At 39.4% G+C, this 19507-nt stretch overlaps 1 protein-coding gene and 1 pseudogene across 1 annotated transcript; both read left to right on the top strand.

Moving 5' to 3' along the window:
• Positions 1–5593: 5593 nt before the first annotated feature.
• LOC123187358 (isoflavone reductase homolog) lies at positions 5594–9033 on the top strand. The gene is made up of 4 exons (XM_044599209.1): positions 5594–5990; positions 6818–7058; positions 7183–7386; positions 8744–9033. The coding sequence occupies exons 1-4, from the start codon at positions 5661–5663 to the stop codon at positions 8908–8910; spliced, it is 942 nt and encodes a 313-aa protein (XP_044455144.1). The 5' UTR covers positions 5594–5660; the 3' UTR covers positions 8911–9033.
• Positions 9034–11049: 2016 nt separating this feature from the next.
• LOC123187357 (isoflavone reductase homolog) lies at positions 11050–18973 on the top strand (annotated as a pseudogene).
• The last annotated feature ends 534 nt before the right edge of the window (positions 18974–19507 follow it).

Genomic DNA, 19507 nt, shown 5'->3' with positions numbered 1-19507 from the left:
CTCATCGTATGATGTATTCGCTTCCTTATCTTTTCTTTTTCTCGGTTTGGTAGACATGTCCTTCACATAGATAACCTGTGCCACATCATTGGCTAGGACGAACGGTTCGTCAGTGTACCCAAGATTTTTCAGATCCACTGTTGTCATTCCGTACTGTGGGTCTACCTGTACCCCGCCGCCTAACAGATTGACCCATTTGTACTTAAACAAAGGGACCTTAAAATTAGGTCCGTAGTCAAGTTCCCATATGTCCACTATGTAACCATAATATGTGTCCTTTCCGCTCTCGGTTGCTGCATAAAAGCGGACACCGCTGTTTTGGTTGGTGCTTTTTTGATCTTGGGCGATCGTGTAAAATGTATTCTCATTTATCTCGTATCCTTTGTAAGTCAATACAGTCAAAGATGGTCCCCTAGACAACAAGTACAACTCATCACAAACAGTGTTGTCACCTCTGAGACGTGTTTCCAACCAACTGCTGAAAGTCCTGATGTGTTCACATGTAATCCAGTCGTCGCACTGCTCCGAGTGTTTGGAGCGCAGACTGTTCTTGTGTTCATCGACATACGGGGTCACCAAGGTATAGTTCTGTAGAACTGTGTAGTGTGCTTGAGACCAAGAATATCTGTCCATGCATATTATTGAGTCTCTTCCAAGAGTGCCTTTTCCAGTCAGTCTCCCCTCATACCGCGATTTAGGGAGACCTATCTTCTTAAGGCCAGGAATGAAGTCAACACAAAACCGAATAACATCCTCTGTTTGATGGCCCATGGAGATGCTTCCTTCTGGCCTAGCGCGGTTATGGATATATTTCTTTAGGACTCCCATGAACCTCTCAAAGGGGAACATATTGTGTAGAAATACGGGCCCTAGGATGACAATCTCGTCGACTAGATGAACTAGGACGTGCGTCATGATATTGAAGAAGGATGGTGGGAACACCAGCTCAAAACTGACAAGACATTGCGCCACATCACTCCTTAGCCTTGGTACGATTTATGGATCGATCACCTTCTGAGAGATTGCATTGAGGAATGCACATAGCTTCACAATGGCTAATCGGACGTTTTTCGGTAGAAGCCCCCTCAATGCAACCGGAAGCAGTTGCGTCATAATCACGTGGCAGTCATGAGACTTTAGGTTCTGAAACTTTTTCTCTGGCATATTTATTATTCCCTTTATATTCGACGAGAAGCCAGTCGTGACCTTCATACTAAGCAGGCATTCAACGAAGATTTCTTTCTCTTCTTTCGTAAGAGCGTAGCTGGCAGGACCTTTATACTACTTCGGAGGCTTGCCGTCTTTTTCGTGCAAACGTTGCAGGTCCTCCCGTGCCTCAGGTGTATCTTTTGTCTTCTCATACACGCCCAAGAAGCCTAGCAGGTTCACGCAAAGGTTCTTCGTCACGTGCATCACGTCGATTGAGGAGCGGACCTCTAGGTCTTTCCAGTAGGGTAGGTCCCAAAATATAGATTTCTTCTTCCACATGGGTGCGTGTCCCTCAGCGTCATTCGGAACAACTAGTCCACCGGGACCCTTTCCAAAGATTATGTAGTGTAAATCATTGACCATAGCAAGTACGTGATCACCGGTATGCATGGCGGGCTTCTTCCGGTGATCTGCCTCGCCTTTGAAATGCTTGCCTTTCTTTCGACATTGATGGTTGGTCGGAAGAAATCGACGATGGCCCAGGTACACATTCTTCCTGCATTTGTCCAGGTATATACTTTCAGTGTCATCTAAACAGTGCGTGCATGCGTGGTATCCTTTGTTTGTCTGTCCTGAAAGGTTACTGAGAGCGGGCCAATCGTTGATGGTCACGAACAGCAACGCCTTAAGGTTAAATTCCTCCTGTCTATGCTCATCCCACGTACGTACACCGTTTCCATTCCACAGCTGTAAAAGTTCTTCAACTAATGGCCTTAGGTACACATCAATTTCGTTGTCGGGTTGCTTAGGGCCTTGGATGAGAACTGGCATCATAATGAACTTCCGCTTCATGCACATCCAAGGAGGAAGGTTATACATACATAGAGTCACGGGCCAGGTGCTGTGATTGCTGCTCTGCTCCCCGAAAGGATTAATGCCATCTGCGCTTAAAGCAAACCATACATTCCTTGGGTCCTTTGCAAACTCATCCCAGTACTTTCTCTTGATTTTTCTCCACTGCGACCCATCAGCGGGTGCTCTCAACTTCCCATCTTTCTTTCGGTTCTCACTATGCCATCGCATCAACTTGGCATGCTCTTCGTTTCTAAACAGATGTTTCAACCATGGTATTATAGGAGCATACCACATCACCTTCGCAGGAACCCTCTTCCTGGGGGGCTCGCCGTCAACATCACCAGGGTCATCTCGTCTGATCTTATACCGCAATGCACCGCATACCGGGCATGCGTTCAGATCCTTGTATGCACTGCGGTAGAGGATGCAGTCATTAGGGCATGCATGTATCTTCTCCACCTCCAATCCTAGAGGGCATACGACCTTCTTTGCTGAGTATGTATTGTCGGGCAATTCGTTATCTTTTGGAAGCTTCTTCTTCAATATTTTCAGTAGCTTCTCAAATCCTTTGTCAGCCACAACATTCTCTGCCTTCCACTGCAGCAATTCCAGTACGATACCGAGCTTTGTGTTGCCATCTTCGCAATTGGGGTATAACCCTTTTTGTGATCCTCTAACATGCGATCGAACTTCAGCTTCTCCTTTTGACTTTCGCATTGCGTCCTTGCATCGACAATGACCCGGCGGAGATCATCATCATCAGGCACATCGTCTGGTTCCTCTTGATCTTCAGCAGCTTCACCCGTTGCAGCATCATTGGGCACATCGTCTGGTTCCTCTTGATCTTCACCAACTCCCCCCGTTGCAGCATCACCGTATTCAGGGGGCACATAGTTGTCATCGTACTCTTCTTCTTTGCCGTCTTCCATCATAAGCCATATTTCTCCGTGCCTCGTCCAAACATTATAGTGTGGCATGAAACCCTTGTAAAGCAGGTGGGAGTGAAGGATTTTCTGGTTAGAGTAAGACCTCGTATTCCCACATTCAGTGCATGGACAACACATAAAACCATTCTGCTTGTTTGCCTCAGCCGCATCGAGAAACTCATGCACGCCCTTAATGTACTCGCGGGTGTGTCTGTCACCGTACATCCATTGCCGGTTCATCTGCGTGCATTATATATAATTAAGTGTCCAAATTAATAGAAGTTCATCATCACATTAAAACCAAAGTGCATACATAGTTCTCATCTAACAACATATAGCTCTCCAGAGCATCTAATTAATTAAACCATACATTGAAATTATGTAAAACATTTCAATGCGAAAACAAATGCGATCATAATCGCAACCAAGGTAACAATTGATCCAACGGCATAATGATACCAAGCCTCGGTATGAATGACATATTTTCTAATCTTTCCAATCTTCAAGAGCATTGCATCCATCTTGATCTTGTGATCATCGACGACATCTGCAACATGCAACTCCAATATCATCTTCTCCTCCTCAATTTTTTTTATTTTTTCCTTCAACAAATTGTTTTCTTTTTCAACTAAATTTAACCTCTCGACAATAGGGTCGGTTGGCATTTTCGATTCACATACATCCTACATAAATAAAATCTATGTCACGTTGGTCGGCATAATTTTCATAAATAATAAATGAACCAATAGTTATAAAGATAATATATATACCACATCCGAATCATAGACAGGACGAGGGCCGACGGGGGCGGATACCAAAACCATCGCACTATATAAGATGCAATAATAAAAGTAAGAAAATAATACAAGTATCTATGTAAACATACAAGTAAGAATATTTTTCCTTTCAGAAAGAAGATAAGAACAAGAGGCTCACCACGGTGGTGCCGGCGATGAGCTCGACGCGGGTGATCGACGGCGGTGAAGACGGGGACGGGGCGTGACGGACCGCTAAACCTAGACAAATATTATGAAAAATGGAGTTTGGAGGTCGAGCTTGGAGAGGAGAAAGCTTAAGTAGTGTGGCTCGGGCATTCCATCGAACACCTTGTGTGCATAGGAGGTGAGCTAGAGCACCACCAAGCGCTCTCCCCCTCGGCCACAGAAAAACAAAGCACTGGGGTGCTCTGCTCGTGAGCGAGGGGTATATATAGGCACCTCATTGGTCCCGGTTGGTGACATGAGTCGGGACTAAAGGGGAGCCTTTGGTCCCGGTTCAAGCCACGAGCCGGGACTAATGGTGGTGGGCCAGGAGCGAGGCCCATTGGTCCCGGTTCATCCCACCAACCGGGACCAAAAGGTCCAGATGAACCGGGACCAATGGCCCACGTGGCCCGGCCGGCCCCCTGGACTCACGAACCAGGACCAATGTCATTGGTCCCGGTTCTGGACTGAACCGGGACTAATGGACTGACCCGGCCTGGACCAAAGCCCTGTTTTCTACTAGTGATAGGACACAAACCCTAACAGAACTCGAAGAAATGTCCAAAAATGAAACGGACCAAAGACCACCGGAGACGTAGCCACGTAGTGGACCGGCGGCGGCGCCAATGGGAGGCAGAGGAACCCTAACATTTTTCTGGAGAGGGGGCGGCTGTTGTCCCACCTGAAAGATTCATTGCATTAGACTTGACCCTGGAGAAATTCTCATGCAGCTTCGGCCCTGGCTCTACTGCAATGGTAACCGCTACAAGTAGATGCCAGCCTTGGTAGCGCCGCTCTCTTTCTACCTACTCCCTCCATTCAGAATTACTTGTCTCGGAAATGAATGTATCTAGAACTAAAATACGTCTAGATACATCTATTTCTGCGACAAGTAATTCCGAACGGAGGGAGTAGTAGACATGAGCAAAGACGGTGACTGCGGCATCGCCTGCTTAAGCAGGATAGGATTGGGGCAAGCGCAGAAAGCATGAAGAGAAGGGTCTCCTTCACTCCTTTGAATATATTGGTCGTGAGAAGGTAGGACCTTAGGATATGAAGGAACGGAGCAGGAATCTTCCTAGATAAAAGCGTTTGAGAGAGAGATTGTTGAGGTTGAAAAACTGTGCGCTATCGCCACATGATTGAAGGAACCTAAGAAGGTCTAAGAGCTGAACATTTCTAAGCAGTTGTTTTTTAGACTAGTTTACTCTCTCCGTATCAAAATATAAGATATTTTTGTAGACTAGTGTAACCTAAAAAACGTCTTATCTTTTGATATAGAGGTAGTACATCTCAATGCAATCTGTACGCCGTTGGAGATGCAGTTATGTTACTTTTTGAGATTTTCAACTGGAGTCCACTAGAATCGCAGACGGAATTTTGTAAATGCATGAACTGTATCAGCTGAGCTTACAAGTTTGCAAGCCATAAATCACATGTGCTCATAAAATAAAGTACGTACACCATGATAGAGCTGCCGGGTCACTACGAGAGTGATACCCGATATAATTAAGCTAAGGTCGTACACCGTCACCAATCAACCACGCCATGATAGAGCTGCGGGGTCACTACCAGAGTGATACGCGATATCAGCTAGGGTCGTACACGTAACCTCACCACACCAACCAACAAGCTTGATAACGACTTCACTGACCGATCTCCTTATCTGAAGGTCTCAACCGCAGGTGGAGAGTGGACACGCCAGGCGTCGGCAATTTGCAGCTAGCTAGCTTCTCCTTTGTCAGGCATGGAGAAGAGCAAGGTTCTTGTGGTCGGAGGCACCGGTTACCTCGGCAGGAGGATCGTGAAGGCCAGCCTGGCCCAGGGCCACGAGACCTACGTGCTGTTCAGGCCGGAGATCGGCCTCGACATCGACAAGCTCCAGATGCTGCTATCGTTCAAGGCGCAGGGAGCACGGCTCGTCGAGGCGTCGCTCAACGACCACCGGAGCCTCGTCGCCACCATGAAGCAGGTGGAAGTGGTGGTGTCGGCCATGTCCGGGGTTCACTTCCGTAGCCACAACCTCCAGCTGCAGCTCAAGCTCGTGGATGCTATCAAAGAGGCCGGAAATGTTAAGGTAGGCTAACTCACTCAGGGGAATTATAAGTAAATAGTACTCTATGAACTTTTTGTCGCTAAAAGATGGTAACTCTCACAATATCCATTTCGAGAGAGAGAAAAACAAAAGGGGGTTTATATGTCTTTTTTTCAGTTTTTTTTTCTGGTGTTGTTTTATATTTGTTTTCTTATTTTCTTTTTGTGTGTGCTTAAATTCATGATGTTTTAAAAAATACATGAATATTAAAAATAGTAAACATTTTCTAAAATATGCACACAGATTTTAATTTCCGAGAGCATTTTATTGAAAATCATGTTACGGAATTTTTTTTGAAAACTTTGAAAAAATTTGTAAACATTTTAAATTTTCGTTGAACATTTCCTAAATTGTCCGAACATTTTTTTAAATACATAATTTTCAGTAGTTGTGGTATGTTTTCCAAAAATAATTGTGAACATGTTAAAACATTCACGCATATTTTTTGATTTGTGATTTTAAAAAAATTATGGATTTATATTCATAATATATTATATTATCTAACTTTGTCAAAACATCCCACGAACAGATTTTTGAAAGGAATTGGACCGAATAAATCGATCAAAACAGGCGGAAAGGTACCGATGCATAGTAGCGGCTGACTGGGCTGGTCCAGTTTACTCATCAATTTGATGCAAAGAGCTTTGAATAGTTTGCAGAAATCTTGTTAAAAAAATATCACCTTGCGGATTGAAAATAAGAATAATTAAGAACACGATATGTTGTGATTCTTCTTAATTTGTGTTTTTAACTTGATGAAAACAGCTCGAGTGTAGTCATAATCAATAAATATACAATTTGGCATGCAGCGTTTCCTACCATCTGAGTTCGGCATGGACCCAGCAAGGATGGGGCATGCTCTTGAACCAGGAAGGGTCACATTTGATGAGAAGATGGAGATAAGAAAGGCGATAGAAGAAGCAAACATTGGCCACACTTATATTTCTGCAAACTGCTTTGCTGCTTACTTTGTTCCTAACCTCTGCCAAATGCGTACTCTTCTTCCACCCAGGGAGAAAGTTAATGTATATGGAGATGGCAACGTCAAAGGTAAACATATACAAACATATGTACTTCTAGGTTTTACTTATCGTAGTTGTATGATTACTCCTGGGTTTATGCCGCTCCCTTCAAATTTCCACTTGACTATTTAAAGTTATATCGTACTATGCAGCAATATTTATGGATGAAGATGACATTGCAACGTATACAATCAAGTCCATTGATGATCCGCGGGCCTTAAACAAGACAATATACCTAAGACCGCTGGAAAACATCCTTAGTCAAAATGAGCTGATTGCTAAATGGGAAAAGCTTTCAGGAAAGGCCCTTGAGAAAATTCCCATTCCCAGTGCTGAATTCTTGGCTTCAATGGAAGGTAAGAAAAAAACATTTATTGCTTGAGTGTAAAGTATAATATATCTCATTTTTTTCGCAGCTTAGTAGTACCAACATATGGTGGAAGGGCCACATCAAATTTCTAGGAAAATAATACCCTTTTTCATGTCATTTTCTTACTAGGACAATGGAATTAATTGTGTGAATATTTTTTTAATACAAAGTTCTGTAGGACGATATTTGTCCTTGTGAAGAGTTATCATAGGACATATACAACATAATTATGTTCGACTTCTCCTGAAAACTTGAGAGACATAGTGCAGCGTGAGAAGCAGGCCTTCCTCTAGTCAAGGAATTATCCCTTGTCACCTAATTAATATAACACCTTAATAAGTATTTGTATGTATGTAAAGGCATATACCATGTTCACATGATTTGTAAGAAAAAATTGGCACAATAAATTATTACTAATTGCTAGAGATAACATTAAAGAATAACTAATTATATAATACACATATATCCCTATTATCGTCCATGAGGATGTGTAAGTCTTCCCTACCTTTGTACCCAACTCTCATATGGAACTAAAAATTTAAAATTAAGTGTGTGATTTTTCTCCAGCACAATAAGTAAATATTACCATTTTTTATTACCTCTCTTTGGAAGCAATTAGATAGTACTATGAACAATAGATAGTTCTAGCTAAATAACCGTGTGTTGCAATGGGGCAACTTTATTCTAGTGGTTCAACGCAGGGAATCTTTGCTTTGGTTGAGATTGAGATATGCTGTGGGAAAGGAATCCATAGGAAAAGGCAAGGAAAGTTACAATGTGATTGGGATTGTCTACGTATAACTACATGATTTCTTCCTACTGGTGATTTATTTGATTTCTGTTTATTAATTTGCAAGGGATTTATTTCCCTATGAACGAGGAGATAGGGGGCAGTTTAGAAGAAAAAAAATGAGGCTTATCGCGTGGTTTAAAAAATCGATATGAGGGGAATACTAGAGATACGAAAACTAGTTAGACTGGTGAGATGAAAATGTCTTCAGTTAGATATTTAGATTGGTTATGAACAACTTTCTGAATCCATAGAGAACTTAGTGATCAAACTTCTTAAAAATATAATAAAAACCATGCCCATGAATTAAGTGATTTGTCATGTACATGATCATTAGTTATAATCAAAATCTAATAAATGTAGGAAAACAATTTCGTGCCCTGAAAGTGTTTTTTAATTGTGTCGCATGTATTCAGCAAGTATTTAGCCTTTCACATTCCAGATTTATTTAAGACCAGGCAAAGAAACAGTTATTTGACTATTTTTAAGAAACTTGCAAAAACCTTTTTTCACTCCAATTGACACATCTACTATATGTTCTATTTGCATGCAGGTACAGACCTTGCAAATCAGGTGGGGGTAGGGCATTACCACCACATTTTCTACGAGGGTTGCCTGACAAACTTTGCCATTGGAGACGATGGAGAAGAAGAGGGTTCTCTACTCTACCCAGAGGTTCAGTACACCAGGATGGAAGAGTACATGAAGCGCTATGCATAACTATCTTAGCTCAATGACACCAGCATACGCTACACACCACCTATGTTTGAAGGAAGTTCCATTGATATGCTATTTGTTGGAAATATGCCCTAGAGGCAATAATAAAATTTTATATTATTTGCATGTCGTGATTAATCTTTATATTCTATAATTGCAATGGTTCTTGAATATGAAATCCATTCGCCGGCGTCCAAGAAGAGATCCCCGGTGGTTGTGTCGTCCTCTGCAAGCGCAACCACAAGATGGACCACACTCTGGCGCGCGTGCGACATCGTCTGGACAGGACGGAGCGGAGGTCCTCCCGGAGCTGCTACCAGGGAGGCGGTGGGGTGTAGCCGGGTGTGACAGTGGCGATGACGGGATGAGCGCCGTCGGGCTAGGGATGAGGAGGTAGAGCACCACCGTGGCCAGTGATGATGGAAAGGAGAAAAAAAATAAAGAAAAAGAGATCACCTGAATCCCGTCGGAATCTTGCCAGAATTTGGCGGTCGGAGGTCGGCGGGGCTACAAGGTGTCGGCGGTGGCATGTGGTGAGCAGTGGAGGTAAGGAGGGCAGCTCTAGAGTGGATGCGGCCGAGCAGGGCAAGCGGGTGAGCGAGAATGACAGCGAACAAATTGTGGAACTTATATAAAGACAAAATACACCATATAAATGGAAGCAGCCTTTAATAATTGCAAGCTTGATCATGAGCGCTAAGGGCGACTACATGATGCACACAATGTACTGGAGACGTTACTAATACAAGGAAATTAACCCTTATTAATATGATTTTTCTGCCAATTACGAAAGTTGTTTTGAGATGCTGCAACTTATATTGGTCAATCATTGTACACTACACACAGAAGGTACTAGAGCATATACAATGGTCGTCTTCTCAATGACAAGGTTACCATTTGCAATAGAGGTGTGTGTGGGCGAGAGGGGAGGGGAAAGACTTTGCAAAACCTTCACTACATCATTACTAATTCCAATCAGTGTTTAAATATATAAGCTGACACAATTGCATTGGAGTTGACCCTGGAAAAATGCTCATCTAGCTTCGGTCCTGACTCTACTGCAATGGTAACCGCTACAAGTAGATGCCAGCCTTCATCGCGCCGCTCTCTTTCTACACAGTAGACATGAGCAAAGACGGAGACTGCCACATCATCATACAATTATGTAAGGCTAGTCATAGTGGGAGTAACTTAGCGAGTAACATAGCGTACTTCAAGAAATTTTTACTTATGTGGCAAGTACTTAATGAGAAGTAGTAACATAATATGAAGGCTAGTCATAGTGAGAGTAACTTAGCGAGTAACATAGCGTACTCCAAGAAATTTTTACTTATGTGGCAAGTACTTAATGAGAAGTAGTAACATAATATGTTACTGTAACATAGCGCTTTCCAATACAAGATGAGTCTATAAGCTAATAAATGAAGCCATCTATGACACTACTACTATGTTAGTTTGCACTATGAATGTAGTAACTTACACTAGTGTCATATGCATGACACTACTATAAGTTACTCCACACTATGACCAACCTAAAGGTCCACCTCAACATGCAACCATGCATGAAAAAAATCAAAAGACCCACCATCACATGCAACCATACATGGGAAAATATTTTTTATCCTATGATTCCACTTATATTTAATAAATATTTTACAACTATGCATAATCCAATATAATAAATTGTATGTATTTTAATTTTGGCTCATATGTTATTAATCAAAATATTTATATTACGCACAATCAAATTTTATTGAAATATATTGCAACTAATTCCCGCACCAACGTGCAAGGTACCATCTAGTATATACTATTCACTAACTAGTAACTTATGTTACCCTTTGAGATTTCCAACAGTAAATTTAAGTCCACTGCAATTGCCGATGGAACTTTGTAATATGCATGAACTGTCAAGCCATAAATCACATGTGCTCATAAAGAAAAGTAGGTATACCAAATAAACGACAGCGCATCAATGCAACCTCAAAATCAACCACCGTGATAGAGCTGCCGTACACGTAATATCAGCTAGGGCCTAGGGCCGTACACGTAATGTCACCACCAACCAACAAGATTGACAACGATTTCACTGACCGATGTCCATATCTGAAGGTCCCAACCAGGTTGACACGCCAGACTTCGGCATAAAAATAGCAGTCCGGGCAGCAATTTGCATCTAGCTTCTTCTTTTGTGAGGCATGGAGAAGAGCAGGGTTCTTGTCGTTGGAGGCACGGGCTACATCGGCAGGAGGATCGTGAAGGCGAGCTTAGCACAGGGCCACGAGACCTACGTCCTGATGAGGCCGGAGATCGGCCTCGACATTGACAAGCTCCAGATCATCCCTCGACGACCACCGGGGCCTCGTTGCCGCCATGAAGCAGGTAGACGTGGTGGTGTCGGCCATGTCCGGGGTTCACTTCCGTAGCCACAACCTCCACCTGCAGCTCAAGCTGGTGGAGGCCATCAAAGAAGCTGGAAATGTCAAGGTAGGCTAACTCACTCAGTGGAATTAATATGTGTGTATATATGCATCTATAAGTTACTGTGAACTTTTTCTCGCAACATAAAAAAGTTTGCGTGCTCCATTTTTTTGAGGAAAGTGTAAAGTTTATTACTATTATTTTCCTTTTAGGGGATTTATTACTATTAGTTAGTTGACGACCTTCAACCGTTGTCTCTGTCCAACAAAAAAATTCGGATCTACTAGAAAATTACATTTCTATATGCATGACAAGTTTCTCGCAGCTTTTTGTGCAACACAAACTCCCACCATGTGCATTTGATCAGCCTGTAGAAAATTATAAGTGGCAATTTCAAAATTCCTTTTTCATTACATGCATAAGAATATATGTTCGATACTCAATAAAACTGGTTTTTTTTGTGTGTGCATTTTTGGAGGATTCCATCTGCTATTCATCTGCTCAATGCTCTCCGGTTTTTTCTTAGATACATAGAAAGAAAATGCAGAAACTATGTTTTGATCTGCCTTTACAAATGGACTCCAGCAAATTCTTGTGTGTGGCAGATTTCCATAGTTTCATTGCCACAAAATTAGAACAGTAAGTTCAGTCGCCAGGGCCACTGCAGAGCTCTTTGCTGAATTACTGTTTGTAGATCTTGACAAAATAACGAGCACCAACCTCCAGTAAACTGAAAGCCTTTGCTTGGTTACTTTCTGGTAAAATATCTTCTCTATTATTGGTCATAACTGTTGAATTGACGTGGGTCACGGAAGTTGCACACAGCAACAGCAGCGCTAGATCTCACTGCCCCCTTTTTGGCTGGTGCATTATTGGAGCTTCATTCGTAAAAAAGAGATATAAGAATTGGGCTCCCTTTTTCTATGTCATTTCATTTATACCATTAACTAAACTTAGTACCGTGATTTTGTATCTCATAAACCGCATACAAATAGAGTAGTTATTTGTTAAGATCTTTTGTTAGCCAGCCAAATAGACTATGTATCCCAGCGGAGGGGTATTATTTAAACTCTGTTCGAGACTATACCATGTGGAAACACATCAAAATTTGAAGGCGTGGAGGATATGAAGCAGTGGCCAAGATAGAGGGGAAAGCGGTACTGTAATAGTGTTGAACAATAGCCTCTCAGTCAACATAGGAATCTCTGGTTCTAAGGTGTATTTTTTTGAAGTTAAACTTTCTATGTTTAACCAAGTTTCAGAGGAAAAAAATTCCAGACCAACATTGCCAAAGCAGTCCGTTAGATCCACCACGGAATGTTTCCATATTTTCATTTGGCATTCTAGATACTGAAAAAAAAATCCCCATAAACTTGGTCCAATATAAAGATGCCTCGCTGTTCAAAAAAGTCTTGCGCCTTACATTTTGGAAAGAATGAAGTAGATAACACTCCCTTCGTTCCATATTATTTGTTGCTCAAACGGATGCATGAAGCACTAATTATATTTAGATACATCCATTTCAGCCACAACTAATATGGGACGGAGGGAGTTGTACTCTAAGTTTGGATGTGTTACCCTTTGCAGAAATTGTTCATCTCATGTGATTAACGGCTCATGTTAGTTTGGATGTCTCTTTTCTCAAAAAATAGTCGACAACAAAATATGCACAAGTATTTTAATTGCGGGGATATGCACAAGTAATTTAGCTATCAGCATTGAATAGCATCATCACCACGTGAAATCTTCACTTTTATGATGTTTGTTTTCACTAGTTTTCTTTCCTTTTTTCCTCCAATCTTCCCAATAAAATTCCGTTGAGTGGTCTCTCGGTTTCTATTTTTCTTTTTCCTTCCTTTATTTAGTTTACTTCCATTTGGTTTTCGCCAGGTTTCTTTTTTACCTTTCGATTTTTTTCCATTTTAAAATTCGTGAAATTTTTTTAGGATACATCGAGATTATTAAAAATTCTTGAATACTTTTTAAACATGAGAACATTATAAAAAAATAAACAGACTTTTAATAAATAGTAAACTTTCTAATTTCAAGAACATTTTTAAAATACATGATAGCAAAATACATGACGACATTTATAATACCGATGATATTTTTAAAAAGTTCTGTTTTCTAAAAAAGTAGTGAACATTGCACTTAAATTCTTTTATATTTTCATAACATAGTGGACATTTTTTTTAAAATCCTGTAACTACGAGTTCTTAAAATATGTAACTAAATTGTGGACCCTCTTTTTTTAAGAGAAAACAGGGAAAAGAGACATATAATTGCTCCAGTGCTAGAGCGTTGAAGTGCATAGTCTGTCGTTACTATGTGAATGCCCTCCAGTACAATGTGCCGGAGGAGCTCGGGAGTCTTTCTGACACTCTGTGCATCAAAATGTCGCCCAGAAGCAAAGAGCATCCCTACCTTTCCCGGTCCGACTAAAAACCAAATCGAGCGTAAAACAAAAATAGCTTGCGAATATACTGTAAATCGTAGACAACTAGTCTCGTTTTTTAACACGGTACAGATGCAAGTGCTCATATATACGCGCATACACTCATCCCTATAAACGCACACACGCACACTCTACCTCTACGAGTACCTTCGAAAGACTGGGACGGCACATCATCTTGAAATTTCTCTGTAGTGGCGCGATTAATGTAGCATTGATTTTTAAATGTCCAATGTTTTCACAAAATAACGAACCTTTCTTAATATTGGAATGGAAGCGGATATTTTTTAGAAATTTTTTTTTTCGAAAATTCTGAACATTTATAGAGAAAGCTATTCTTTAAATACAAACATTCTTTGAATTTTTGTAACAAATTTGAAGCTTCATCATTTCTGAAACTAGATTCTTTAGAAAAATAGATCATTTTCGGAAAAAAAATTAAAAAGTAAGAAAATGGGAGCTTTTTTAAAATGTAAGAACAATTGTTCCAACATGAACTGTTCTGAAATTCTGAAGATAATTTGAAAACACAACCATTATTTGTATTTCCAAAGAAAATTTGAAAGAGAGACCATTTTTTTAAATTTTGATGACACAAATAATTTTAGAAATTGCTAACTATTCTTGGAAAAGGGGAATGTTTTTGAATTTATGATTAAAAAACGAAACATTTTTCGAAATTCTGAAGAATTTTCAAAATTTCCGATCGTTAAGAGAAAATATTTGAAGACAGAAAATCAAAATCAGAATAAAAAAAGGAATGTGAAAAAGGAACCGAAAAAACCATGGTAAAAGAAACGGTGGATAAAAAGAAAAGAAAAATGGACCTGAACCGGTAATGAAGCTTAGAATGTTCCAAAAATTGAGTCCTACAGTATTTTTCTGCGCTGGTCCATTTAGGTTGCTCGCTTGCTCTGCCCTATGCATTCCAGTGACATTTTATCAAAAGTCGCATCATATATACCACGGAGGAGGAGAGATCCTCTTCGGCGCACTCAATGTCGCTTAGGCTAGTTGGCGCTCGAAGCTGAGCGGTAGTTGGCCACCCCAGCATCGCTCGCAACCAGCAACAAGCTCAAAACAATATACGGGAAGAAAAAAAAATCTTCACCATGTTATTCTGCAAGATGTGGGATTCAAACCTGCATGCCAATGCCCAGCAACTTTGCACAATAACCATTGATGTGTTATATCTGAAAACAGTGCTATTTGACCCTTGTCCCGGTCCTAGTAAAAATTATTTGTAAAAAGAAAACATAAATTTGAAGAAGAATTCATGAATTTTAGATAAGTCATCCAAAAATTTTAAAATAATGGATTTACAAAAAAATGTCCACAAAATCGGAAAACGTTTTAAAAAAATCATGAAATTGAAAAAAGTTCACCAAATTTTGAAAAAATGTTTACGGATTTGCAAACGTTTTAGTTCATCGATTTTTGACAAAAAAAGTTCATCAGATTTTGAAAAAAATCACGGATTTGAAAAAGGTTCGTCAATTTTGATAAAATAAGTTCACGAATTTGAAAAAAAATCAGATTTTGAAAAAGATCACAGGTTTTTAAAAAAATATGAATTTGGAAAAGTTTATCATGTTTGAAAGAAAAATCACGATTTTGAAAAAAGACCATTGCATCCGTGACGTGGGCCACCCAGTAGTCGCCTCCGGCTGCTCCCTCGATCGTCCGTCTCTGGTAAGCTTTTTTTGCTTGTCTTTTGGTGATGTTGGTGAACTGAATAATTGTTGACAGGTTTAAAAAAATAGGAATTTAAAAATATATTGGTGTACTCAGGAAAATGTTATCAAATTATTTTAACGAAATTATAATGATTTTAATATTTACAAAAAAGTGATTGTAAATTATAGTAAAGTTAATGGGTTGGAAAGAAATCACGAATTTGAATAAGTGATTGAAAATTTTGAAAAAATTTGAAAATGTGTTCCACCAATTTGAAAAATGGTCGTGAATTTTACAGAAATATTTATGTCTCACTAAAACTAAGTAATAGGTGAAAACGAAAGAAAACATGAGAAAATCTGCATAAACACAAAGAGAATTAAAAAATCACCCGCACTAGATTCTACATTTTGGAAACTTCCCAACAACGGGAGGAAGCTTCCCGCTCAGCTTATCTGGGCCTATCCATGAGCAAGGGATGCTAGAGCCGGGTGTGTGAAACTTATCGTCCTATTTGGCACCTAGGTAATGTCGACTCACCAACCCTCACTGCCTTCAAAAGGTTCATATACTTTTTTGTAAGTGTTTGCGATTTGATAACTGTTAACAAATTTAAAAAATATTCAAAAAATTAATAAAAAATCAGAAATTTAGAAAATGTTCATGAATTTAAAAATATTTGCTAATATAAAGAATTTCATGAATTTCAAAATCATGGACTTGAAAATTTTAATGGATTTTAAAATGTTCACAAATATTAAAAATATTCACCAACTTTAAAAGTGTCCATCATTTTTTTAATTACAAATTAGAGAAATAGTAGGAAGAAAACAAAAAGGAAAAACCGAAGAAAATATCAGTTAAACCTACGGAGGACAGGAAGGAAATCAAATAAACCAGATGAACAAAAGCCTTCAAAAACCTTCCATTTCCTGAAGTTCAATGTTGATGCAAGAGTTGTCAAGGTCTTGGCTAGAGGTGCGAAGGCGGTTGTGTGTGGGGCATATTAGCATAGGGGGTCCAATGTAACTGCTCATAATTTAGTTTGTGGCACTTTGTCGCTGTCTAGTGGTCAGCTTCTATGGCTTTCAGAGCCCTGGGACACCGCCATGGGGCCCATGAATACTAATGAATGAAGATCACTATTTCCCCCTATAAAAGGCAGGGCTGGAAAATAGGAGATGCAAACAAACTATTAGCACTTCAAAAAAATTCATTGTGGCGAGTGAGCTTGTCTAGGGAACCGATGCAGGTAACAAAACAAGCCCTAATCGGTGTGACAAAAAAAGTTGCTAAAAAACACCTTTGTGTGTGTGTGTGTGTGTGTGTGTGTGTGTGTGTGTGTGTGTGTGTTTATTAAGAACATGAAATGTGGGAATCCTTCTTAATTCTTTTTAAAATTGATAGAGACATCATTAACAATGACCCCATGTCCATTTATAATGAACATACAATTTTACTTGTAGCGTTTCCTACCATCTGAATTCGGCATGGACCCAGCAAGGATGGAGCATGCCCTTGAACCGGGAAGGATCACATTTGATGAGAAGATGGAGATAAGAAGGGCGATAGAAGAAGGAAACATTCCCCACACCTACATTTCTGCTAACTGCTTTGCTGGTTACTTTGTTCCTAACCTGTGTCAAATGCGCACCCTTCTTCCACCCAAGGAGAAAGTTCACATCTATGGAGATGGCAACGTCAAAGGTACCGTAAGCAAATATTACTTGTACTATTTAATTTCTCCTAGTTTGTAAGACTCCTGCTTTTGAGTGTATTTGACTCCCTTCGGATTTCCACTTCTGATTGTGTATTGTTATATCATACTATGCAGCGATATTCGTTGACGAAGATGACGTTGCAGCATACACAATCAAGTGCATTGATGATCCACGGGCCTTGAACAAGACAATATACCTACGGCCACAGGAAAACATCCTTAGTCAAAATGAGTTGATTGCTAAATGGGAAAAGCTCTCAGGAAAGGTTCTTAAGAAAATTCCCATTCCGAGTGATGAATTCTTGGCATCAATGAAAGGTAAGAAAAATCATTTATTTGTTGAGTATACAGTATTTGAAATCTAAGCTTATTAGCACAAAAATGGTCAAAGGGCCACGTCAAATTTCTAGGAAAATATTACCGTTTTGTCATGCCATCTCCTAATTACAAGGACAATGGATTAATTCTGTGAAAATACATTTTGTATATAACCGTTTTTGCTTATGGGGAATATCTTAGGACATGTGTACAACAGAATTATGTCCGACTTCTCCCGAAAATTTGGGACAGAGAGAAACATGACTTCATCTAGCCAAAGAATTATCACTTGACCTTAACTATTCTTTGTTTTTAGATAAAGTAGTTATACCTTGTTCACATGATTTCGAATAGTTTCTGTTTTTGACACATGAAATTATTTAAGAGTAACTAATGATTTCTAATAGTTTTTATTTTTGACTACATTAAAGAATAACTAATTAAATTATATTTATTATTTATTCCTATTATCGTTTATGAGGATGTGCAAGTCATCATCTCCATTTTAGATGACTCTCTTATTGAAGTGGAAATATATAATTAAGTGCATGATTTTCTCCACGGGAAATAGTAAATATTATCATTTTATTATTATTACTTCTGTTTGGAAGCAACTATTTAGTATAAAAACTATATATATTTGCACAATGAATTTTCTAATTTTATTTAGATTGGTCACGAACACACATTTAAATTCATATAGAACATAGCGATCAAAGATCTTTAAAACTAAAAGACCATAACAATGCATTAGATGAAATATGAAGTTATGTACATGATCATAAATTATAATTAAATGCAGATTAGAAAAATGCGAGAAATATGATTCCCACCACCATAAGAAACTTTTTGTTATTGTGTTGTGCGTATTCATAATGTTTACTTAAGGTTGGGCAAAATATATGTTAATTTAAACCTCTTTTTAGAACCTTGCAAAATCTAGTTTCACCCCAATTGCCATACCTACTACATATTCTACTCGCATGCAGGTACAGACCTTGCTAACCAGGTGGGGATAGGGCATTACTATCACATTTTTTATGAGGGTTGCTTGACAAACTTTGACATCGGAGATGATGGGGAAGAAGAGGCTTCTCTACTTTACCCAGAGGTTCAGTACACCAGGATGGACGAGTACATGCAACGCTATTTATAACTACAAACTTTATAAACCTGAACCGTATTATCTCAACGACACCAGCACACAGTATGCACCACCTATGTTTGAAGAAAGTTCCATTGATATGTTACTCAACATGGGCATAGATATTGAAGTTGTAATCAAGTTAATTATGTGTTATGTACCATCTTTAAGTTTTGTGGAGATTCCCTAGAAAAAAAGGTGTTCCATGGAAATGGAAATGAAGACTCCATCAGTTTGCAATAGTGTGGATTCTATTTGTTTTAGCCTTGAACTTATAAAAAATAATATGTATTTGAATTAGATGTAAGGAACTTTCAATTTAGGATTGTATGTATATGAAAACTAGTTGTAGCATGCATGTCGCATGTTCTATCCTTGAATATTTCAGCCACTAATCCTTTATATTCTCCAATTTACGAATGCGAGCCAGTGCTTACATGATACGCGCAAAATGAAATAACCATGTAGATTTAGGGCTACCAAGAGTCGAGTAAGGAGTTTCACCCTATACTCAAGGAGCTTAGTCCAGGTCAACAAGAGGACATTGGGTATGAGGTAAAAGCTTGGATGTCAAGGTCGTTGGATAGGTATGATAATGCTGCACTTGCTCAAGTTATTTTTTTTCTTCATATAAAATATTTAGCCAAGGAGTAAGTACGGAGAAGAATGTTGAAGATAAGTAATCTACAAGGCTGGAATGACACATGGAGCAAGCTTCAGTTGAAGGACTATGTGATATGCCACAAATATATATGGTTGGAAACTTCATTTGACGCTAAATCCGATATAATTGTTGGAAGTGAGTACTCCCTCCATTCCTTTATGTAAGGTGTATTATTTTCAGCATGGTGACCAAGGCACATGATTA

The sequence above is a fragment of the Triticum aestivum genome, chromosome 2A (genome assembly GCF_018294505.1).
Source record: "Triticum aestivum cultivar Chinese Spring chromosome 2A, IWGSC CS RefSeq v2.1, whole genome shotgun sequence".
NCBI classification, from domain to species: domain Eukaryota; kingdom Viridiplantae; phylum Streptophyta; class Magnoliopsida; order Poales; family Poaceae; genus Triticum; species Triticum aestivum.
Note: the sequence above shows the minus strand (reverse complement) of the source record. Positions and strands in the feature narration are given on the sequence as shown.

Coding starts and splice junctions, on each gene's coding strand:
- LOC123187358 (XM_044599209.1), top strand. CDS start 5,661: ATGGAGAAGAGCAAGGTTCTTGTGGTCGGAGGCACCGGTTACCTCGGC. Junction 5,991..6,817: donor AAGAGGCCGGAAATGTTAAG/GTAGGCTAACTC, acceptor TTTGGCATGCAG/CGTTTCCTACCATCTGAGTT. Junction 7,059..7,182: donor TGGAGATGGCAACGTCAAAG/GTAAACATATAC, acceptor CGTACTATGCAG/CAATATTTATGGATGAAGAT.